Source organism: Limanda limanda, chromosome 10 (genome assembly GCF_963576545.1).
Source record: "Limanda limanda chromosome 10, fLimLim1.1, whole genome shotgun sequence".
Taxonomy (NCBI): domain Eukaryota; kingdom Metazoa; phylum Chordata; class Actinopteri; order Pleuronectiformes; family Pleuronectidae; genus Limanda; species Limanda limanda.
The window spans coordinates 25,535,411-25,561,039 of NC_083645.1; the positions used below are offsets into that span (position 1 = coordinate 25,535,411).

Consider the following 25,629-nt stretch of genomic DNA (forward strand, 5'->3'; position numbering starts at 1 on the left):
AACATTTACCATCTTTATGTTGGACCTTTCTTATGCAGATATTCATGGCAGAGGAGCCGAGGCAGGAAACGCTGCCTGTCTCCGGGGAACCTTGGTAAACCTGTGATATTTATTATGGACGAGAGAGTAGTGCAGCATACATTATGACTTTAATATGCAGGTAAATATATACTTTAACAACGTTTTCCAAAATTAAAGCCACTCAGGATATTTAGCCGAACGTTATAAAGAAAGAAATAACAGTAATTTAAGAGGATATATTGGAGTTTTCAGGAGATTTTCCTACTGGTTACACAACCTACGACCTTTTCAAACTTTTTTAAATAATAAAACACGGCCTCCGTCAGCCAATGTGTTTTTATTGTGCCAATGATTGGATGGGATGTAATAAACGTCATTGGCATTGAAAAGGAGATCCCCGCCTCACTTAGAGTCTGTTAGACTGTTATTTGGATTAGTCCTAATTCTCTCAGTGTGAACAGCACAAGATTAATCTGTATTAAAAAGCAAGGGAGTTAACTAGAGACATAGGGACATCTGCACCATGGGCCCAACAGTCCCCATTCACTCAAGCTTCACCCAATTACACATAAATATCAGTCATTTTTAAAAGCCAGATATTTTTGTAATAGATCCATGAATCATTTGCTGGTAAATTGATTAAAAAACGCCCCAAAAACCACCAACCCTGACACGAATCCCTTCAAAATGTACTCTGTAGTTTTGCTACTAAATAACACTCAAACAAATGCCCATGACAACATGGTGATAATGGACGTGAGAGAGTAGAGAGTGAAGTTTTAGTTTAGATTAATTGGATCACGTAGTTTGAGATAAGCGTTGAAACGGTAATTTAATTTATCAATAACTCGCTGACAGAAGATAATCAACAACTAATGTGTTCATCGAATTATCATTGACTTTTCTTATCAAGCAAAAACACAGTTAAGTCTTTTCCCTTGGGAGCAAAACTTAAAATTTGGAAAAAGGAAATTAGGAAAAGCATTTTAAAAGTAAAGCAGCAATACAGTACGTAACAGAATTGTCTGCTCTGGAGTACAAAGCAGATTGTGTTGGTATAAACACACAGAGAACCAGTTTAAATAACATCTTCATACATTGTTCTCTCATGCTCTCACACACTCTCCGGCAGAATAAACATAATTGAACGATTTGTCCTTTCCTGGCTCGTGTGTTGACATAATCCGAGATGTGTTGAGGCCACTGGTGTCACAGAGTTCGCAGGAGTGTGGCCAGCAAATTGATTTTCTTGGTCCTGCAGCTCCGAGGAGTCTTCTCCAGAATCCCCACGGTTCACATTACATCAGCAGCATCGCTCTCAATTAGTTAAGAGCTTCATCTTTAGCTGCTTTAGACAGGATATGGACATTAAATCCTGCAGTGAGCGAGACGCAGGCCCTGGCAGCGTGTCCCGGTGCTGCGGTCCCTCCGCCATGCCAAAGGACACAGTTGAACTGAATGGAAAAAAGTCGGGGCCGTAGAAGCGAGAGCGATTAGAAAGGAGGAATATGGACTCACATTTAATGTTCACTTGTGAGGCCGCACGTTTTTTTATTGCACAGCTGTTGCCTAACCCCCGTGTCTTCCCCTCTGAATGTGAGAAAAATCGTCTGACCACTTCTCTTTTATCAAAATTGTGTATTGCCCGTAAATCTCAGACCCTGGAAATATGTCCGTCTTTCCCAGTAAAGGAATCTTAGAGACATGATTTGATTATTTTTCTTTTTTCCTGCACCAGAGTATTCACAGCTTTGATCCTCCAACGGGTTTAACATATGGTTTTAAAATCAAAATGTGCAGTTGGTCACTTTTTCCTCACGGGGTCTGGAGCTCTGGTGCAGGAGATGAAACTCGAGACTTTATGGTACAAAATGAAGGGTTAATTTTGTACATGCACTTGCAGTATAAGCATACGCATCGTGCAAATTGACGAAAACTAAAGAACTGTCTCTTCTGCTTTCAGTCAGGGATGTAAAGGAAACAGCGGACAGCTCAAACAAATGCAGACGAGTCTTTTTAGGAATTACAGATTCTAGAGATGTTTACTCCAAACTTCAGCGCTGCCATGAATAGGTTGCTAAATAGAAGCCTGTACTTCATTCCAGCTCCTGGTCTGAGCCAGATCTGACTCCGGCCAAGTCTGTGCCCACATCCTTACGCAGGAAACTTAAGTTGCGCTGACACTAAGCGTACGGAACGCATTGGTGCCGTTGCTGAGAAAGCCACATGTGTGAGCCAGCGCGGCGTAGCCAAGAGAGCAAGCTGTCGGCCAGCTGACGGGCTGGATTCAGACATCACAGTGATCCCATCCAATTTAACAGTGCTACATGTGGAATTCGTGTGAGAGGGTATTAAAATGCTGTTTCTACGCATCCGCTCTTTCGCTACACCCATTTCCACCCCGAATAGAAAGAAAAGGTTTTGCACGAGGGTTGAAAGGAAATCGATATAAAACTTTGCTCTTGTGTACCTAACGTGGGCTAACCAGGGGCCTCTGAGAAAATGTTTCTCGCCTCATTTGAAAAGAAATATGCCGCCTTCTGTGCTTTTGGAAAGGCTCTGGATGTTTTATTGGAATTCTGACCTTATGTGGAAAGTATGTCACAGGTAAAAAGCCTTTTTTTTAATGAAGAAAAGTGAAACAATGGGTGTTTTAGGAGAGGTCTTTGAAAGTGAGCGTAGCCTCCAAATGAGTTGTAATGGCTTCCAGAGGCCGGCGGACCTACTGCAAATATATTTCTGGCCACGTTCTGCAGTTGTGAAACAGATTTACACGCCAGCGTCGCGGAGCATTGGCCCATCTCTCTTAACTTTCAAAGACTTTATCTCAAAGACAACACATTGCTTGTCTTTCAGGAGTCTGTGTTATGATTGGCCGGGCTGGCTCTGTGCTCTAGCGTACAGGAAGCTCGCAATCCCCTCCGGCGCTGTCTGCTTCACACCTCTCTCTCTTCTCATAGGAACTGCATGCTCCCCAAAAACCACTCATCTGCTAAATGAGTTTCCTTCTGCTTGCAGTCTGGTACACTCTGCTCCCTGGAACGCTGCCGTTTAATTGGCCAGCCCTCTTTTAGTTTGTTCTCGCCCCAACAACCCGTTGTGTCTTTGGAGAGTTGTAAAGCAGTCAAACTCTTGAGTGGAGGTCAAGAGGGCAGCCAGTGTGTGTGTACGATCTTAATTACTTGCATCGGTTCAATGTAGAGAAAGCGAAGGGAGCAGCAGGAGGAACGAGTGCATTTAAATCAGAGAGTGTAACTTTTTGTCATGTGCGTAAACTATGTTCAGGAGGTGTGTGTTAGACGCCGGACCCCCGGCTCGGCGTCTCCCACCTTCCATGCTCTGCTTTTGAACCCTATCAGAAAATTAATTGGCAAACCGCGGGTGTTGGGTTCCGGACCGCAGCCCAGGTGGCTGATGGGATTGCCAGATCTGGAGCCTTCTGATTGATGACAGCAGGCTCCTTTAGATGAGCAGAGCCTCGCTCCGGCCTCCCGGCTTTCTTTTTTTTTTTTTTTTTTACGGGCCTGGATCTCAGACCGGGTTTCTGGTAACTCGATGAAGGCCAAGGTCAGGAAGACAGAGGTTTTATCCGTTGTGAAAAGAGGCCACGGGAAAAGAGATAAGAACGGGTCGTGAACTTGGCCTCGGGATATTGACTCCGACGAAAGCGTTTGGCAAAGGCCAGCGGGTTCAGCCCGTTAAAGACAGAAGGGGAAAAGAATATAGATGGAATCTGGGCAGTTTATTTCTCACGCTGTTGCCAACAGGATCCAACTTTCTGTTTAACTTTCACAAGCTATTGATGCAACTTAACAGCTGTATGCATGTAATACTCTGTTTGCATCAATACTGTAGATTAGACTGTTTTTATCTTGGTTGATGAAAGTTTAGCTTTATGCTGACGTTCCAAAATTAGCACTAATTAGCAAAACATTATCAAGAAGTCATTAAAACAAATATGCTAAGCAAAAACATCCTGAAAGCTACAGATTAAATGAGACACTACTTTCCAGCGTCTCATACCCTTCAGCATCTTTTAGTATCGATTAATTAAGATACAGATTTTCAGGTGATCATCATGGTCCACTAATCTGTTGGTTTTCAAATACAGCAACAACTTTATCCAACTCCTGTCTCTACATTGACCTTCCCTTTGTCCTGCAGGATCAAAAAGCATCAGCCGTATCTGAAAGAGTCTCTTTTAGCTTTAACCAGCTGTAACCAGAGCCCGCTCTTCATCTCTGTGAATAGCCGTGGCTTTTTGATGTTGCCTCTTCTTTTTGGCAGAAGACACAGAGAGCCAGACAGTTGTCTGATCTCTTATTGTTCCCGGCACAAATATAAATGTCAGGCTCTGTCGTCGCCCTCATTCAGTTGTCACATCTCGTTCAGTCGCCCTTTCCTCTTCCGAGGCCTCACGCTACAGCCATCACATGTGTCACGGGACTTGTACTTGACCGGCGTAACAGGGGATCTATTAGTGGCATTTACAGGGGAACACAATAACCCCCCCGAAGTTCAAAGAGGAAGAGGAGTCTCACCATTCAGCTTCTTCTTCTTCTTTCTCTCTCTCCCTCCACTGTGACCAACGATACATGACATGTAGACTATGAGGTTTAGGCTGTGTGAAGGAAATCTTTGTGCTTTTTGTTGAAAGAAATGTTTAGAGTTACTGTATTGATACAATTTAAGCCTGACCTATTATATCATTTTATAAATGAGATAAACATACAATGTACTAAAAACTGTATATACTCCCTAAGTCAATGAAACACACAAAAAAAACTAGAATAAACAGTTAAAGTTATATTTTCTAAAAACAAGCAAAGCAATATAGTAATTTAGAGGCATATTTTTTTTACCATACTTTCCAATACAAATCAATATCTTAATTAAAATCTTGATTAAAATGTTCTTGATTGATTCTTATGGATATTTTCCATTTGTTCAAATACTTTTAGTTCTCACTATAACTTTAATCCAGGACGTTCATAAAGTTTTCCTGTTTGTTCAGGGTTTAGAGTCGCTGGTCTAACTTCTTTACATCCACTTTCTCCTCCTCCTCTTTCTTGTGTTTGATTCGATTTGCCATCTGTTGCACGGCCCTTTTTGAAACCTGTCAGCCGTCTCTGTGAAGGAGTCGCACAGTGAAGGGTTTCATTCATTCATTTGATCTGGAGACGTGACTCACTACCATGTGGTGAGAAATCTGATTTCCGACCAGATACAGTTGCTTTGATGCTTGTAATCATGAAGCTTTTCCTGAGACCTGAGAACATACGTTTCAACCTGTTAGAAAAGGGTTCAGAAGGTAAATACTAGATATTCTAGAAAACAAACTAGAATATATTGCCTAGAAAACCACGTAGGATTTACCATAACTAATAATATCTATTTTCTGTCTTCACCTCAGGGTCCCAATGCTCTTGTGACCTACACCATCATCAGTGGGGCGGACGAGAGTTTCCGGATCGACCCGGAGTCCGGAGATCTGATCGCCACCAAGAAGCTGGATCGGGAACGCCGGTCCAAGTACTCCCTCCTGGTGCGAGCTGACGACGGGAAGCAGTCGTCCGACATGAGGCTGAACATCACGGTCCAGGACATCAACGACCACACGCCCAAGTTCTCCCGCTCCACCTACTCCTTTGATATCCCCGAAGACATGGCACCAGGTAAATCTCTGAGACAGGACTCAGACCGGCCGAGTTCCGACTTCTGCAAAAGTCGTTTGTGGATTCTGTTAAGATCATCAGGAGAATCGAATTATCAGGAGCAGTTTCTTTGTAGTCGTTTATAAGACGGTCGTAGCGCTCGCAAATCATCTCTGCGTTCCTCGAGGGGGAGATTAAGAGTTCAACAGGCTGATATTTGATTTATGTGGAAATCTATCAACAGCCAGCAGGATTTACAATAATCCTGAAAAGGGTCTGGAGCTTCTACAGAAGAGTTTGATCATCAAGCATCAAATCAAACTCTGAAAGTACAAATAAAAACATTCTATCGTTGTGTGTTTAATCAATTAAATCTGTGATATCTTAATCCCTAAAACATCCATTACTCCAAAGCAGCAAAGGCAAAGTGAGTTTTTAATTTAATGTTATTTTAGCAATTTTCAACTTGATCACTGGGTGTCTGGTTTTAATAAAGAGCCGTATTTACCTCCTGCTGATATAATAAAGTAACTTACTTATATGTGGAGGGAAACTCAAACTTCTGGTCTGACTCTCGCAGGCTCCATCGTGGCGGCGATCCTGGCCAGCGACTCGGACTCGGGGGTGAACGGAGAGGTCACCTACTCGCTGGAGGAAGACGACGAGGACGAGACCTTCCTCCTGAACCCGGTGACCGGAGTCTTCAACGTGACGCGTGCTCTGGACTACGAGGTGCAGCAGTACTACATCCTGACGGCCAGGGCGCAGGACGGCGGCGGGCAGGCCAGCACGGTCAGAGTGTATTTCAACGTGCTGGACGTGAACGACAACCCGCCCGTCTTCAACACCACGGCGTACAGCACGTCCGTGTCCGAGAGTCTGCCGCCTGGATCCAGTATCATCACTGTCGGGGCCAGTGACCTTGATGATGGTACGTAAATGAAACTCGAATTACTCTGAATAAAAGTCCTCTAACCATGGTGGATTTTAAAATTCAAGATCCATGAATCATTCCTGGGAAAATTGGTGAAAGAAATCCCAAAGCCCAATCTTGCAATGTTCCAAATTCTTCGATCCAGCCTCTGAAGCGGATCCACACCAAAATTATATGTGTTCTTTCCTTACCCACAATGCATCCTTCCACTAGGTTTTGTGGTTATCCCTCCAGTAGAGTTGTGTAATGCTGCTAACAAGATGAAAACATAAAAATAAAACTGCAGCCTTTTAATTACCTGCAGTTTGACTTTGCTAATATACCGACCGTGGTGTTGTATATATTTTGGGACTGATTTGACATATTCTCAGATTTAAAGAGACTGACTGGACGTATCTTTGACAACACTTTATATTTAGAAGCATGTTGCCTCTCTGCAAAAATCCAGATGCAGAAGCTGCATTAAGGCAAAGAACTCCCGTCGGGTTTTAAATTGAATTTAAATCCCAGTTAAATCACGTTTAAATCCCGGTGGAGTGTTCCAGAGACGTCGGTTTATTCAAGGAAAACCTTTCTGTGAGAAAGTGAAGAACTAATGTACTTGTTGAAGTGTATAAATCAAGTGTGAGCGAAGCCGTGGAAGATCCTTTTAATGGAGGCCTGTCATTTTTGTTATGAGAGTCGGTTACACAGCAGCTCCCGAACCCTGCATTTTATTTTTTTCATTTTTTTATGTTGCGCTTACGCATGAACGACTTGATGAAAAACAAGCGTCCTCAGCGTGTGATTAAGTGGCCGGAGTTATTTCTGCGTCTCAGGTGGTGGAGCCGCCGCGTCCGTCAAGTGCCGCGCCGCATCTGAACGTTCACCGCTCCTTTCCCCCCCCCGGCTGTAATTACCGCCTCACCCGGGGCCTAATGTGGTTATATTGACCTACATTCCTGGGAAAATACGCTCCACCAGAGTCTGGCTCCACCGTCCTCCACATTATCTGACCGCGTCATCCTCTCAGATATATAGCTGCTGCTTTTCCAGCGTCAAAATAAGACACCGCCATTGTTAGCACTTCCCAAGCCGTGACCTCTGACCCCTAGCCTCTGTCCCGAGACGGCGTAGCACTCTTGGCTCCTGATGATGGGATTACTTGTGTACTGTAAATACACGCTGGAGTGTGGGAAGGTGCCGGCGCTTTCCACATGAATACCCCGTTGAGTTGCATTACAGACGCTCAATTTAAGCTCATTTTAACCCCCCACCCCCCCCACCACCACCACCACCACCACACTTGCAGCAGAGCGGTGCGGATTAGACCAGATTTCAAGGTTAGATAGTTTACTGCGTCCGTCCAACTCCCGTCAAACTGCAGTTGTGTCATTTATATAAATGTTTCAGCCGTGAGGGATTTTCCAAGAAGGCACAATGGCGCTATCAGTCCAGGAAGTGGTTCTCCGTGGTGTTTCTGTTCCGATAGCGATCTGTCACGGGTGCATGAATGAATCGTCCGCTCGGAGGACGAGAGCTGCAGCTGCTGCTCTCGTACAATTTGTGGAAATGGATGTTGATAACACTCAGAGGTGCCTGATTCAGACACACACAGCAAGTCTAACAATTGCATCTGGAACAATGGATTCCAGTCAAGGATATCAGCAGTTGACCTCCATTATACGCTGGAGTTATCAGTGGTTTTGTTTTTAATAATGCAAGGTCACGGCAAATAGAAGGAAAACATCATAACTCAGCCTCAATGTTCATAAATAGAAGATGCAACGTCGGCTGAAAGGCAAATTCTTCACATTTTCCTCAACTTAAATGTTGGTTAATCCTTCAGTCTGAGAAATAATGACTCAGTTAAACCTGGAATCATAAAAACATATACCTCCGATTGATTTTGCATCTTTTACTTTGTATAGATACTTAACTTTCATTCAATAAAAGTGGTAGATCTGTTGCTTTTGGTTGTTGAAGCTCCAAATTTGAATCAATGCAAATTAATCAACTTGTGTATTTACCTAGTTTACTGTAAATTAAATATAACCCTGGAATGTCTCAGTTATCGTTCTCTTCTGATTCACTCTTGGGATTGTGTGTCTTTGTGTTTTAGGCCTAAACGCGCAGCTCCTCTACAAAATAGCCTCGGGCGATCCCCAGAGTCACTTCATCATCACCAAGGAAGGAGTCCTCCAGACCAAGAGGGCCCTGGACCGAGAAACACAATCCTTCTACAACCTGGTGATCACCGTCAACGACCTGGCCCCGCCTCCCATGACCCGCTTCACCAGCACGGCTCAGGTGTCCATCATCCTCCTGGACGTCAACGACTGCTCGCCCACCTTCACCTCCCAGAAGATGACCTACATCCAGGAGAACACGCCTGTGGACACGGTGGTGTTCACCGCCAAGGCGTCGGACGCCGACAGCGGACCCAACAGCTACGTCGAGTACTCCCTGAAAGGACCCTTCGGGAACAAGTTCAGCATCGGGACGGTGGACGGAGACGTCCGGTTGGTCGGGGAGCTCGACCGGGAGGAGCTCTCCAACTACACCCTCACCGTTGTGGCCACAGACAAAGGAGAACCGTCTCTGTCTTCCACCATGGACGTGACCATGATGGTTCTGGACGTCAACGACAACACGCCGAGCTTCTCGCAGAATATCTACGACATCGAGATCGAGGAGAACACCTTGACGGGGACCGACGTCATCCAGGTGTTCGCCAGCGATGCTGACGACGGCACCAACGGCCAGATTCGGTTTTCAGTCTCGGCGGGCAACGCCAACTCCGATTTCAGGATAGATTCGGTCACGGGGGTGATTTCAGTCGCCAAGCAGCTGGACAGGGAAGTCCGTTCTTCGTATTCCCTGGTGGTGCAGGCGGCGGACCGCGGCAGCAGCCCCCGGGTCGACCGGGCCACCGTCAACATCGTGCTGCTGGACGTCAACGACTGCTCGCCGGCGTTCGAGCTCTCGCCTTACACGGTCAACGTGCTGGAGAACCTGGAGAGCCTGCCCAAAAACATTCTGCAGGTCAGTGTGTGTTTGCTTTCTGTTCAGTGAAATTCAAGCGGCTCGGATGTCATTAACATTCACAGACGGGTCCTGCTGAGTGAAGAGAGCACCATTGTTTTTGAATGACAGTCCTGAGACCTCAAACAGGCTAATGCCTTAACCAAATTTATTAGAATACTAACGTAATAACTGCAGGTATGTGAGCGGTGGGATCGTGGCACTCAACCACTTTGCACGGTGGTCTTATTCCACTAAATGCCATAACAGATACCCGCCTGAAATGATAAACAATTAACTTTCTGCTGCGAGCCGCTGCGCACGATTTGGTTCTTCACCGAAATATGAAACTGGACGAGGAGAATTAAACCTCTGACCACCTTGATGACTAAATGAGGCGTGCGTAGTTTAAAAAAAATGAAAGGAAAGCACTGATTTCCAGTGACGGAGCCGGTTCATTTTCTTACCTTGTGAGGAAATGAGGGAACAGTAATGTGAAAGGGGCGGGGGGGGGGGGTGCAGACGTGGTGGTTTTTCTTTGCCACACAAGAGCTCACATCTGCGGCGTTCACGGCAGGAAGGGGCTTGGCGCCCACGATGCATTCTGGCAAACCAGCGAGAAGTTTAACGAAAGAATCAGACTCGCTAAGAGTTTTGATTCCTGAATAAACGTCGGTGCTCCGAGCAGCTTGAAGAGCAGAGGATGCTTCTTGGACTCCTGGTTTTCCTTTTTGTGTGGATTCCCTGGGAAAGTCTGATTAGACAAAGTGAATCAGTAATGATCCGCCTCCCCTCGACAATTACCTTCATGGTGCCGCCGAGCACCGTGATGCTAATTAAACCTCAGCTGCCTCAGTGGAAACTCTAAATGGGAGGTGGTGGTCGAGCTGGGTTTCTCACAGCCTCCTTTTATATGTATGTGGTCGCGGTAACTATCGGAAACGCCCCTTGTTAAACTTAAAGACAGAATTTTGTCTCAGGTGATGGAAAGTGTTGAAGTAAATTGATTTAAATGTGTGTAATTATCTCACTTTCTAGGAATTTCACCTGAGGTTGTAAGAATTGTAGAAAAGAGTCTGTTTTATTGGTATTAAATTCAAAGTATTTTAATTGAAGGTACTTTACACTGCTACTTTGTGTACATTTTAACTACATACACTTCTATTGGTAGTAGGTACTTCACAGATTTTACAATATAATGTAGAAAAGGATGCACGTATATGAAAAACTTAAAATTAGACCGAGTTGTGACTCTAAAACTGTTATTAAACTTAAATGCATCAATAACAACCATTAATAATCAAATAATATAAAACACGTGACAATAATATCAATAAAGTAGCAGCATATTAGCATATGACCTATATATTTTAATCAATATGTACAGTTCATGATGATCTTTAGCCTTAAACCCAAATTCTTAGTAAGTAAAAACTGCAAATTCTCATTGGTAGAAAATATATTTACTTTTAATGAAGTAAAACAGCCAATATCACAGCTCAAAAATTATCTAAAGTTACAAGTAGAAAAGTATAATCTGCAAAGTGCACTTTCAGTGACTCACTGTTGAGAGGAAATGAGTCGTGTCGGTGTTATATTACTGTTTATTGTACGATAATTACAGATTTTATAACGTGGCTGCAGGAGAGCTACTTTACCAATTTAGGTTGGTTTGATTTACTTCGTGACATAAATCATATTTAAATACATGTGATAACTGTTTAACTGTATATTTGTTTAAAGAACCAAGAAACTAAAGATGTGAGATTTGAGTAAGAAGTTCAACTTTTGCACCAGACGTAAAATAAGCAGGAAATTAAAAGCTCAGATTTGTATTGAAGCCCAGGACTTTTATAATAATGCACTCAGCTTCTTTCCATCTTCTGCTGCTTGAGCTCAACTTCCACCAGTTTCTTAACAATCGTTGGATTCTCACGGTTTCTGTGTTTTCCAGGTCGTTGCCAGAGACGACGACCAGGGCGCCCACAGTCAGCTGAGCTACATGCTGAGCGGCGGGAACGACGAGGCGGCGTTCAGCCTGTCGTCCAGCGGCCAGCTGAGCCTGACGCAGACGCTGGACCGCGAAGTCCAGGGGAAGTACGTCCTGCTGGTCACCGCCACCGACTCAGGTACGACCACGGCCACAGGTTGGAAAACTGGCCACACATCTTGGAATGTTTTGAAAGTAAAACGATGATTTCAGGAAAGGACATTCGGCCTCTTCAGTGTCATGTTCCTGTTTACTGTGTTTTCCCGGATCGGCTGTTTATGTCTGAACCCGGCACCACATTCCACTTATCATCCAGGATCTGGTGTTTCCTGGTGCGGCCTCAGCACCGTGTGATCTGCCCTTTCACGGGCTTTGTTGAATCTCAGCAAAAGCTAGAAAAATATTTAGTAATCAGTCTTCGAAAAACCAAGCTGCAGAAAGCAAACAAACAGCATTTTGATTTCATACTGCAGCTCCGCGCTCTCTTTTTGTGTGGCACGGTAACACAAACATTCAGGAGTTTTTAGCTTGCAAAATAGTGGGTGTGTTTTTCAACTTATTCCCCAGAAGTCCTTTTCAGCGGGTTCGATTGAATAGCATCCTCTGTTTATTTGGATACGGCGGTAGAGCTTGTTATAGCCAGATAAAAGGTTAACTTGTTATTGCATAGAGGCCGGTTAATGTGCAGTTAAAGGAGTACATGCGTATCCCACGTCGCAGCCAAATCACATGGTGCGCCAGTTAAGTATACGTTTCCCCCCCGAGCTGCTCTGGCACGGCCGTCACGGTCTGAGGGTTGAGGGACATGTGACCGTTCCTAACGACGGGTATTTCTGACCCGTGGACGAGCTTTGGTGCGAGTCGGGATGAAGTTGCGTGTCGCGTCTTGTTTTTGAAAAATGTTTCCTTTTCCTCTTCTGGGCGTGTCCGAGCTATGTTTGAATAATTTTCATTTTTGTGGGAGAGATGTATTTTCAGTGATGAAAAATCACAAAAAACAACAACTGAGCAACAGATGATAAAAGTCACGAAAAAAAATGTTGTATATTTTTCCAGGAAATTTTGTTTAAGGTTTTCTTGCCTCATCTGCTGTTTAGAGGTCGGTGCCACATGGACAAAGTTACCCAACATACTAATTAGGATTTGATCCCGTTTTTTGTGCTTCCATATTTAGATCTCTGACAACAATTCCAAAATATTTTGACAGGACATTTCAGTACAATGTTGGGAAGAGGCAGAGAGAGGGACTTGGGGTCGAATATCAAAATATCGAAAACCCCATAATCATCGTACGAGCCAAATTACCCGGCAGCATTTTCTCACATTTTTGAGGCCTTGGCCGGGACGATGGGGGGGGAATGATTCTCCCAGGCCCAATCTGGCAGGAGCTGCTGAAGGTGGATGGTGTAGACTTGTCTCCGACTCTGCTGTCGACCATGACCCGTTTCTCAACCACAGACATTCATCCCTACATGTTAACTTTCAGCCTTTATCCTCCCTGCACTGCTTCTATTCCTCAAAACACACACGTGAAACACCACAAGAGAATAAAAGACGATTTATCATCCAGAGAGTTTAATCTGTAGAAGTGTTATTCTGCCAGCCAAGGATTTAAATTATCAGTGCAGCTGTCAAACACTAAATCGCAGCCAAAAGAGACAAATAAATGTGTTTTAACCCTAGTTTTTGTAATGTTTACATGAATGAATCACAGCCCGACTCCCACATTGTGTGTGTGTGTCTGTGTGTGTGTGTGTGGGGGGGGGAGTTGTGAGGCTGAAGCTGTCTCCCAGTTCAGAGGTTGAGAAGAAGTGTGACACTCAAGCATCGTATTTCTTGTTCAGGTTGGTCAGAGAAGGATCCACCTGATGGAGCCTTTGTTTCTGAGCCTGTGATAGTCATTAAACCATAATAATGGATAAAAAAAAGTTTAAATAATAATGTCTTAATATAGAGAAACATGAACAAAACTATCCAGAAGTTATTTGAACAATTTTAACTTCTTTTCCGCCTGATGCCAACAGATGTTATCAACATGTTTTTAACCTAACGTGACAAAACGTAAACATGTCTTCACAAACAATGTGATGAAGTAAAACACTGATGTCTTGACCTTCTCCTGCGAAAGAACATATGATGTTATTATTATTGTTTTTTGTTAAGTTCAAATTGAGCACGATCACGCAAACACCACATTCGTTATATAATGATATGATGTCATAATGAGCCGACCACATGATGAGGTGGAAGACGGAGGCCTTGACTTTCTCCACTCAACGTTTTAGCTTCTGTAGTTTTTATCTTAGGTTTTTCTCTTTCCTGTTTATGGAAAGTTATTTGCATCTCGTCTTGACTTTGGCTGTGCAGATAGAGGAGGGTACCTCGGGGTCTGCAGATAGAGGAGGGTAACCGGGGGTCTGTCTATAGAGGAGAGTATCTTGGGGGTCTGTCTATAGAGGAGGGTATCTGGGGGTCTGTCTATAGAGGAGGGTAACCGGGGGTCTGTCTATAGAGGAGAGTATCTGGGGGTCTGTCTATAGAGGAGGGTAACCGGGGGTCTGTCTATAGAGGAGAGTATCTGGGGGTCTGTCTATAGAGGAGGGTATCTGGGGGTCTGTCTATAGAGGAGAGTATCTGGGGGTCTGTCTACAGAGGAGGGTATCTGGGGGTCTGTCTATAGAGGAGAGTATCTGGGGGTCTGTCTATAGAGGAGAGTATCTGGGGGTCTGTCTATAGAGGAGGGTATCTGGGGGTCTGTCTATAGAGGAGGGTATCTGGGGGTCTGTCTATAGAGGAGAGTATCTGGGGGTCTGCAGATAGAGGAGAGTATCTGGGGGTCTGTCTATAGAGGAGGGTATCTGGGGGTCTGTCTATAGAGGAGGGTATCTGGGGGTCTGTCTATAGAGGAGAGTATCTGGGGGTCTGTCTATAGAGGAGAGTATCTGGGGGTCTGTCTATAGAGGAGGGTATCTGGGGGTCTGCAGGGTCCCGGGCTGATCTCTCTGTTCGGCCAAACATCTGGATCAGCTTCGGGCAAATCAGATTTTTTAAGCCACTGCTCAGCAACATCCAAGTTATTCCTGCTCGGAAGAATGTAAAACAATGAGATCTCCAACAGAGTCGCACAATAAAATGCTTCTGCCAGGACTCGCTGCTGGACCGACTCTCAGCAGACAAACATGATGTTAGACACGTTGCAGCTGCTCAGCTGTGGAGTGTTTTGCAGCTGATCAATCTTTTTAAAAAAGCATTACCGATGTTTGTGAGCATCATTTCCGTTATCTACACACGTCTCGTCTCTTCAGTCTTAACAAACTTTGCATCACAGGAAAGAGACTGAGTTCATCTTTATCTGATTAAACTGTTTTCTGAAGGAGGAAAAGGCCAGAAGCTATTTTCTTCATTCTGGTTTCCTTGAGTGTAGAAGTCGATTCGGGTCAAAACTCTGTCGATAAGAAAGTCAACAAATGGATCAGTTGGATGTTTGTTGGATTAAAATTTGTTGTGTTGATTTAAATTTGTTATATTTTTGTTTTGATATGGATGTAAATGGATATAATGTGTTTTTATATATGACAATTGGGTTTTAAGAATCTTATCCCCTAATTTCATGTCTGTTTTTTATACTCCCTGGATCACGTTTAATTTCCCGTGGTTACATAAACTATTTAATAAAACAAATTAGAGTGTAATTAAAGTAGTTTGGCTCAGTTTGAGAAGACAGGGGGGGTGATGGTAAAGTTGAATTGGCCCAAACTGATGGAAAAGCTGATTAAATTAATGAAAGTTAACACACTGCATATCAGGTTGTGTCAACATTTCTTCTCTTGTGTTCTCCGTGGTGTTCCCTCGGAGTTTGTGTGAGTCTGCGTGTGGTGCTGAGAGCGTCCTCGGGGGTGCAGTGACGTGCACGGCGGTCGGTCACATTCATTAAATGCAGGAGGACAGTAAATCCCCCCGGCCCATCTCTGGTAGAATGGACACGGCCGTGCAGAGATCCCAGGTCTCTCACATCCCTGCAGCGTCTCTGCAGAGTTCCTCTCTCTCTGTGGACGGCTCCTTGGTCGGTAAACACTTTACGGGACTCGAGTTTGTTTCTAGTGGCAACACAGGACTCGGCCAAAACAAATATCAGGTTCCCTCAAATGAGCTTTAACAGAGCAGTAACATTCTGGATCAGCTCTTAAAAAAACTACTTTTTTCCCTATCGCCTGTTTTCTCTTTTCCATTCGCTGGTAAAAAACCCTCGAACAATTGCTGGATCTGGATGTTTGCGTAAACAGCTCTGGTGAGTAATAGCGGTGGTAGTTGGGGGGGGTTTAGAAAAGGTGGGTGATTAGTGCCTCAGCTTTGGCAGGATCCACTTTTTAATGATGTTTATTCGCTGTGTTCCTCTCAGGACCCGGTTTGCACATCGCGCCCTCACAACGCAAAATCCATCATAACGAGACGGAGCTTTCTCTTAACTCCTAAACACTTTTCCTCGGTCGTATCTCAGGTTTATACGAGCCGAGTATGAACATTACAACGCCGTGTTATGATTGGTATTTCTCTTGTCACCCCTTAAATAGAAAAAAAACAGTCGCTGAAGCGTTGACAGATGCTAAATGAGGATTCTCAACTATTCAACAATGCGGGAAATAAACAAACTCTATTGTCACTGAATCTCCGAAAAGCAAAAATTGCTTCATTGAATCTCAGCTCGGGCTCAGAAGTGCAAGACAAAGAGATGCACTGCTCGTGTGTTAGTGTGCGTGTACATGTCTGAGCCCTATGCAGAACATATGTGGAAGATATTATGCAAAAATATTCATATATAGGTCTCCATAAATAACCTGCAAGCTGTGTAACGTTTAGGGGAATTCAGTTCCCTACTATTCTGGCATATACGGTATGAAACTACAACTCTATAGTTCCTTATAAAACCTGCTCAGATCATAGAGTGTCTATGAAGATGGACGACACGTCTCCTCTTCTTCACACTGTCCAGAAAAGACACCAAACATATTTGTACGTTGCCATGGAGATGTTTTGGCTTCACTTTTGGGAGTCGTCACGTCGTCCATCTTCATCCACAGTCTTCATATCAGATTCAGAATCTTGTTCTTTTTACTCTGACACAGGATTTGTCCAGGTTTAAATTCAACTTCTGCTTATTTTAGACTTTTTAAAGTACAGCTATTACAACGATATTTCATATTATAAGAAAAATATGGTCTTGAAGTAAGTAATCCTCAAAACTAGGGATGGGCATTCGATTAAATTGTCTTCGTCGATCGTCGGGAGAGTTAATGACGAATTTTCGATTAATCATTAATATTTTTATATTAAAATTCACTATTTATGGGCTGTTAAAATGCAGTGAAAATAGAAAAAACACAGCGTGACAAAATAATGTCCTCGACGAAATTCTTTATCAATTGATCAATTAATCGATCGTCGATTAATTATGCCCATCCCTACTCAAAACAAAATATCAATAAAGTTCCTGTCATTTCAGGAAAAGTAACTATTCAATAAGCTTCAAAGTAAATGACTCGTCGTTCTGCTCTACTTCCTGATATCACATGACCTCTTTTAAACATGACTCATCATACACACACGTTTAGACGTTTACTTTTCAACCAAAACTCTCAAATTATTAACGATAGCCGATCACAGAATGTAATTGTAAGCTGTGAAACTTTTAGGTTTAATTTGACGATTTCCTCTTGAGAGTTCGGTATCGTTAGAAATATTCTTCGCCCCTCTTTCCTCGGAGACTTCAGCTGAAACATCCCTTTTCACCGCGCTGCCTGTTTACTGTGAGAAACCCTCTGTTTGCTTTGGTGTATTTGGCAAACGGCCTCGGGGGGGCCGGCTCGGACCCTCGGCCCCCCCCAGGCCATTCACGGGCGCTGCATTAAAAGAAGCTTTGTCGCAAAGCAACAGGTTCTCAGAGGCACAAAAATGTCAATTTTCAATCGCAGCCAGTTCTCTACCAACCACCCCCCCACCCCCTCCGTCTCCCTGCCCCCCCGAAGTAATGATGTTTTATTTACGCTGTCTCTTAAGAGCACAATCTAGCTGGAGTCCATAAACCGTCATTAAGCGTTTAGCCCTAAGCTTCAGGCTACAGATGGGCTGTCTCATAAATTTACACATTCATCCGTCTTCCCTGAGTCAACCTGTCCTCCACTTCCCGCTTTAATGAGCCCAGTTGTTTGGACACCGAAGCTTTGTCCTTTTTATTCCCTCGGCTCAGTTCTGTTTTTTCTGTTCTTCGGGAGGAAACACGAGTCAATCATAAACATTATTGAAGGAGGAGATTATCTCTTGTGCCAGCAGAGACACTCAAACCTGCTTCTTAGCGCCGGCTTAGACCCGGCAACTCGGGGCAACTCGCAGCTTTTTTCCCAGGAGGTGGGTGCTGCTGTTTCCCTTCAAATCACCCCCCCCGCCGGGCGCTCACAGCGGCGTGCACCCCCCACGGCAGCTGCAGCGGTCAGAAAACACGCGGCTTATTGGTCATTAACACGTGTATCTGTACCCCCTCCGGCTCAGAAGGTATGGCCACCGCACCTTCCTGGAGGTTAACGTGATTTGTCCGGCGGTAATGGACACTAATAAGGTGCTTAGACCCGGCCATATGTCTGTGCTAGACAATGCTTTCTGGGTTGAGAGGCTTACAGGGGGAAACCGTCTGTGGATCCTCAGGATGAGCAGATGGTCCAGTTTAGTCTCCGGGTCCTGAGAGCTTGTTATTTTCCCGACGCCGGGTCTGTGGGGTTATCCTGGGTTCTCCGTTTTTTTTCCTCGAGACGAGATCCAAGCGGCTCAGGATGCGAGCGCAGAAGCAGCCGTGAAACATTAGAGCAGGAAGAATAGAATGTCAATCCCACCCTCGCTTTAACAACCACTTTAAGTTCTGTGGGATTATGGGGAAGTATCCACCGGGGCTGTGTCTCTGTTGTCTCCGCACCGACTCGGTCATGCTCAGATCTGATGGGGAATGTGTTTAATTAAACGGTGATGGTGGTTCTAGATTCAATTAAAGAAGGGAGGAATCCTCGTGAGGTGAGCTGACGCCAGCGTCTTCATCCCGCAGGGTGATGGCTCCTCTCAGGATAAAAGCAGATATCTGAATACCATCGGTCTGATGTCTTCCCACGGAGAAAGCAGACAGGGTTATCGCCGGGATTTAGCTGGGACTTATTCTTTTATGGTAACCATATCACGTCAGAGCTCTCTGGGGGTAAAACCACCTCATGGAAACATGGGACCAGAAGGTTCACTATTTTCTTTACTAATTGAGGGAGCGTGCGTTTCTGGACCGAATCCCCATTTCCCTGTGTACAGTTACACACACATATGTATAAAAACCATAAGCAATGAGTGGTATTTGCTTCCAGGACTTTTCATTTCTAGCCGGTGTAACTTCTATTTTGAGTTTTGAAGAATCGTGTTGTCTTGGCGTGAGGCTGTAATGTAAGTGTCAGGTCATCCCTTGCTTTGCTTTCCTCACTGACCTGAGATTAACCCCCTGGAATGAGATTACGCTTGTGGCACAAACTTCAGACAGAGGTGAGGTAGTGCCTTGATTGCCTTATCAGCTTTGGCCGAGGACTGATCCACCAGTTATAGGTCTTTAGGCAGAACGCTTATAGGAATGCAAACATCTCAGGGTCTGATTTCTTTTCTGGGGAACACACACAAGCAGTGACCTCTTCTTATATTATCTCATTTTCACGTTTGTTTGTGTCCCGTTGAGACTTGAGGGGCCGTGCCATGAAATGTCTCTGGATTCTAGATGAAGAAAACAACTTGCAGGCTCGTTAAAATTTTTGAATTTCTACTCATCTAGGCCAGAAAGAGAAAGAATAAAGCGTCTGGGGACTGGAAAGAATCTCTCTCTAACCGCGGTGCATGGCAGCCGTCGGTAGGCAGCTGACTTCCTGCAGCAAAAAAATTTCCACCAGCTCTCTTTCCATGGCAGGATGATGTCATGTGTCGTGTCGCGGCGTGCCAGATTGTGCGCTTCCAGATTTAGGCAACCCCCCCCCCCCCTCTTTCTCTCTCCACCCCCGGCCTCAGCCGCAGCGCACGATGTGTGACACCCGCCTCGGCTGCAGTCGTCTAAATCATTGACCCTGACACTCTTCCCTCGGCTTTGCCAGATTCCAGCGAAGTCTGTTTGGAGGAGATGATGATGATGATGATGGCGTTTCTCAACACTCATGGGAGAGCATTCCTCTCCCGTGAGTCACCCCTCCCTATAAAAAAACAAAAAATCTAAAAGACGAGGAGGAGATGGAGGTTATTTTGTGCATGAAAAGTTGAGCCGGGATAGTTTCTCTTACGATTACAGGTTCGGTATTCAGGAGTAGGGTTGCAAAGGGGCGGAAAGTTTCCGGTAAATTTCCGGAAACTTTCTGCTGTAGTGTGCAGGACTAGTCAGGTGAGTTTCCATGATATTACTGGGGAAAATATATTAGCATGCTGATTGAGGATTGTTCATCTGTTCATCTAGCCTATTTCCATTCATTTATCCATCAATTGTAAAATATGAGTACAGACGATTCCAATTGTTTGGCTAACTATTTATATCTCTGGCATTGCATTAGTGTTTTTTTACAAACTTTTTTCTCATCTTATTCTACAGAACAATGCCACGTGCACTCTCTCATGTGTGGAGACATTTCACCCCATCCAATGTAGAAGGAAAGGCTGTGTACATTTGCAAATACTGTGCAAAGACCTATGTTAAGAATGACACAACGATGCAGAAGCATATAGTCAAGTGCCCAAAGTTTCCTCAGGGCTCAAATCAGCCTATGACAAAACAAAATGTTTATATTTATGTCTGTATATGACATATACGGGATAAGGTAAATACAGTTAGTATAAATTACCCACAATATTTCCAGTTTATTCCCGTTAATTCCCGTATATTCCTTGTTAATTCCGGTATATTCCCGTTAATTCCCGTTAATTCCCACTGAAAGTTTCCAACTTTGAATATTCCCGGAATTTTGCAACCCTATTCAGGAGTTATTCAAGATTCGGAAACCGACGACGTGCTGTTGACTCGCTTATTTAGCAGCCGCCACAGAACCATCTAAAGAATGTCTCACCCAGACCGGAGCTATTCAAAACAACTGTCATTTACATACATTTGCATACCTGCCAGGATCTCAGGTTCCGTAACGACCGAGTCTGTCGGCCCACGCGTTGTAACAAGATCGATCTGAACTATTTACACGTCTCACAGCAGGGTTTTTTAAGGGGGGGGGGAACAGCTGCCAGGGGTTATGTGATATCGGGGGACCCCCAGAGGCCGGCACACGGGCGCATGGCGCTGGGAGACGTGATACACCGAGAAGAATGCTCAGATTTAAGCCGACGGTGGTGAGGTGAGCACCGGTTCAGACGGAGGCATCCAGGGGTCCGGAGTATTTTAAGCACGGTCACAAAGGAAGGGGTGGGGCGGGGTGGGGGGGGTTAAGTTTGCCTGGTGCTTACTAGGGATTAACCCGGGGCCACGGCGTCCTGTGTGATGCGTTTGGTGACAGAGGCATTGCAGGTCAAAGGTCGCACAAATGGTGGCAGCAGGAGGAGGAGGAGGCTGGTGGTGGTTCTCCTCCCCGAGGCTGTAAACAGGTTGTGACATCACGTCCTGTCCAAAAGTGAAACGCCTGGAAGGAGGGCGGTGTGCTCCACTCACACACACAGACACACACACACACACACACGCACACAGACACAGACACACACACACACACACGGGTCTAGCCAGGCAGCTCGGCCTGCTTCCTCTCCTCCCTGTGGAAACAATGCTCGTGCAGCGGCCGAGCTCGCGCTGCAGCAGGAGGTGATCTGAGTTCAGTGACATGCGATGGCGTCTGCAGACAAAGCCACTTAGCTCCCGAGCTCCAGAGCCACTTATCGGCCGAGCAGCTCCAGAACAGAACAGAACATCTTTGATCAACAGGTCTCAGACGAGTCGCGGTAAAACAACAGGAGCAGCAGCCGCCGCAGGTTAGCAGGAAGCGTGGTGGACACCTTGCTGACTCGGGTCGCTGCTCAATTAAACAGGATCAGCTTCCCCCCCTAATCTGTTGCCATGACAACCACCCCCCTCCCCCTTCCGAATGATGACTCAGGTCGATGCCATCCTCCTGAACTTGTGACACGGCGAGCTCGCGTGTGGCAGGATTAGAAAACCACAATCAAGTATGATGTTGATTAGGAGGAATCCTGCTGACTGTGCTGGTTTGGGATCTGATCCACATGTTGTGGTGCCTTTGGTTACACAACTCCCCCCCCCCCCATGATGGAGCAGGGACTGGATGCTGAGCTACACACCACAGTTTGTGTGTTCTGCGTGTCTTGTGTTACTCCCGCAGTTAATTCTTTGCATTTGACACCAGACCTGCGCTCGGACGTCTCAATCATTTTGTTTCTATGTTCTTTCATAAGCAGTTTTTCTTCTTATGCATAAATATTTATCCGGGTGGAAATACACACTCGGCTCTAAATGCAACAGTTCCTGTATTAAGTTATAAACTCAGGATCCTTAAAGAGTCGGCCGCGGCTGCAGAGGACATGACTCACTTTGGTAAATGAGTCACTGAAGATCGGCGTCGTCTGGTTTCTCTTCGGGGATGAAAATTTGTTTATGGTTACCTCAGTTTATATCATTTATTCAGCTTCTGGAATTCAGCTGTGTTTATCCCCGACGTGCACATTAGCCACTTCTGTTCTGACCAGGAAAACCTGGAGTGAAACGACGAGCTTAAGGTCGGACGTCTGTTTAGTATCACGGAGCCGAGGGCAGTGAGGCGATGTCGCAGTAAACTCAAAGCTCAAATCTCATTCTGCCTCTGCCCTCATGAGAAGAAGAAGATCTGAACATTTAGAAAACGTCTCTTTCTCCTCTCGGCCTCTCGAGGGACGTCACAGTTTAGCGTCAGCAGCAGCTACAGAGCTCGGTGGGAATTCATTGTTTCTTAAGGGCATATACTGTACGAAACTAGAACTCTATAGTTCCTTATGAAACCTGCTCAGATCATAGACTGTCTATGAAGATGGACACGTCTCCTCTTCTTCACACTGTCCAGAAAAGACACCAAACATATTTGTACGTTGCCATCTTGTGCCGATGAGATACCAACAAGCCACCGATGCTTTGGCTTCACTTTTGGAAGTCGTCAAGTCGTCCATATTATCTACAGTCTGCATATCAGATTCATATTCTTGTTTTTTTTACTCTGACACAGGATTTTTCCAGGTTTAAATTCAACTTCTGCTTATTTTAGACTTTTTAAAGTTCAGCTATTACAACAATATTTCATATTATCAGAAAAATATGGTCTTGAAGTAAGTAATCCTCAAAACAAAATATCAATAAAGTTCCTGTCATTTCAGTAAAAGTTACTATACAATAAGTTTCAAAGTATTTGAATCAATGATCTTCTGGATAGTGGACATTCTGCTTTACCTCCTGATATCACATGACCTCTTTTAAAGTTTTTAGTAAAAATCTTTCACCATCCCAGACTCATCATACACACACATTTAGAGGTAATAGTTTTCAACCAAAACTCTTAAATTATTACCGATAGATGATCACAGAATGTAATTGTGGCTGCTTTAGACATAAAATAATCCTCCTCGTCTTCTCCGACGAGGAGGATTATTTTGTGACGCTCCTGAGATACCAACAAGCCACAGAGATGTTTTGGTTTCACTTTTGGGAGTCGTCACGTCGTCCATATTATCTACAGTCTGCATGTCAGATTCAGAATCTTGTTTTTTTCCTGGTTTAAATTCAACTTCTGCTTATTTTAGACTTTTTAAAGTTCAGCTATTACAGCAATATTTCACATTATGAGACAAATATGGGCTTGAAGTAAGAAAGTAATCCTCAAAACAAAATATCGATAAAGAACTTGTGGTTTCAGTAAAAGTAACTATACAATAACTTTCAAAGTAAATTCATCTTTTAAAGTTTTTAGTAAAGATCTGTCCGTCACCATCCCAGACTCATCATACACACACATTTAGAGGTTTTAGTTTTCAACCAAAACTCTAAAATGATTGGTTAATGATGAATTATTAACAATAGCCGATCACAGAATGTAATTGTATAAAATAATCCTCCTCCTCTTCTCCGACCTGGTCGTGACGCTCCTGATCTCCAGCCTCCGACAGTTTCCTCTGCTCCTGATCCTTTTCTCACCTCGTGGTGAAATACAATCACGTTGGAGAGGGAATGATTTTATCAGCTCTACTCGCGTATCACCTCGGGAGACGACTGCAGGAACGATAATTCATATGACTTTCAAATGTGAATCATTGGCACGAAAGTGTGATGATGAGCTTATTGCTGTGATTCTCACACGTGTCGATGATAATCCTCGCCGGCCGAGCCGCGGAACCCGAGGTGTCACCGGAGCTTTTCCTTTCTGAGCCTCCACCCTGGTTTCCCGGATTCTTTAAATTCAGATTTTCTGCATTAGGAGAGAGTTTTCTGGGCCTTGGCCGTCGTCCAAATGTTTCTTATTATCTTTTATTAATCCAGGCCCCCCCCGATGGTACGCGAGTTCAAGCATCTGATGTTTTCTGCAGCTGAGCACACAGGCCGAGGCGGCACGAGCTCTGGGATCGTGCATGTTTTTTGTTTTGTTTTGGTGAATTGTAGCTGACGCGTTCACACTGGTTGTAGTGAAGAGGTTGGAGAATGAGTTTTGTGCAGCCTGCAGATCTCAGCGTTTCTCCACCGGAGCTCCGAACCCCCTAAACACGTCCCTGCATCCCATCTTGTGATTTACAGAAACCGAGCTGAACTTTCTGTTTGGAATGAAGATCAGGCCGTTAACTCTGCCATTTAGGGAAGTATCACAAAGGGCAGCGTGAGGAAGGCAGATGTCTGAATTCCCTTTTTTTTCTCCTCAGGGTTTTTCTGCATTGCGGCATGTTTTCATCTGCTATTGATTTAAATTCCCCCCCCCCCCCCCCCCAGGGCCTTAGCGAGCCCTGTTTCGTCACCGCGCCGGGAGAAGTAAAAAAAACGCTTAGATATTTTTGCTGAAAATAGAAAATAGAACCTCTGCTCGCTCGGATTCCACAGACACTCTGTGACGTGCACCTTAAAATAGATGCCTCTCCGCGGAGATTAGATCTACGTGCGTCCGAGACCCCAGGAAGGACGCCTGGAAGATTTGGTTTCAGAGACATTGAGCCCTTTTGAAGTGTTCTGCACTAATGCGTGTTGATGGAAACCCAAACCGGTGGCAAGAGATATTTGCTGGAGTTGAATGCAGCCGGAGCGTTGTGAGTGAACCTCAGGCAGGAACGGGAACTGGTTCAGTTTGGATCCCGGTGTAGCAGGACAAATGAACCCCCGCCCAACTTAATCCCGGGTATACTTTGGCCCGGGCCAGAGTATTCACCCCGGGGGATAACATGCACTTTATCTTGAAAACAAGCATTGGTCATTTTGATGTTGTTATCAGTGTTTAACTCTGAACATTTATATTGTAGCGAGGACTTGTTGGTCTTAGAAGTTGAAGTTTAAGGACGTTATGACTTTTATTATATCATGTTACAATTGCCTTAGGTTTTGGGTATGTGCTTTTATTTGAATGTGTAACACTAATTAGAAGTGGTTTGATCTTTGTGGATGTTTTGATGTTGTTATAGTAATAAAAGTCTATGTTTTAGAGTTTAAAGATTTAAGTCAGTAAACTTTCTCCTTTAATTTACCTGACAAAGCTGAACCCCACATAAAATGTTGAAAAATTAAGTAATTCTTGTGTCTATCATTCAACACTACTGATATCATGGGGGTAGAATCTGGTCTGAGGGGTATGAATTGGCCTAGGCCATAATACACCCGGGGTATAATCAAGCCTAGGCCCCTTTAACCCCGGGTATAGTCCGGTCTGGGGGTATACTACGGCCTGTTACACTGGTGCAACTGACAGGTCATGTGCAATGAGTGTCTCGAAGCTGCTCACGTGTTCCTGGGTCTCCTCCACCCGCCT

The 25,629-nt window shown here is 44.6% G+C and overlaps 1 protein-coding gene across 1 annotated transcript in view; it reads left to right on the forward strand.

The window, feature by feature from the left end:
• The window catches only part of fat4 (FAT atypical cadherin 4), a 114,093-nt gene that overhangs the window by 61,475 nt on the left and 26,989 nt on the right, over positions 1-25,629 (forward strand). The window contains exons 3-6 of the mRNA XM_061079828.1: positions 5,435-5,696; positions 6,256-6,606; positions 8,711-9,633; positions 11,567-11,741. Of these exons, the coding sequence (XP_060935811.1) occupies positions 5,435-5,696; positions 6,256-6,606; positions 8,711-9,633; positions 11,567-11,741 (1,711 nt within the window). The remainder of the gene's footprint in view (positions 1-5,434; positions 5,697-6,255; positions 6,607-8,710; positions 9,634-11,566; positions 11,742-25,629) is intronic.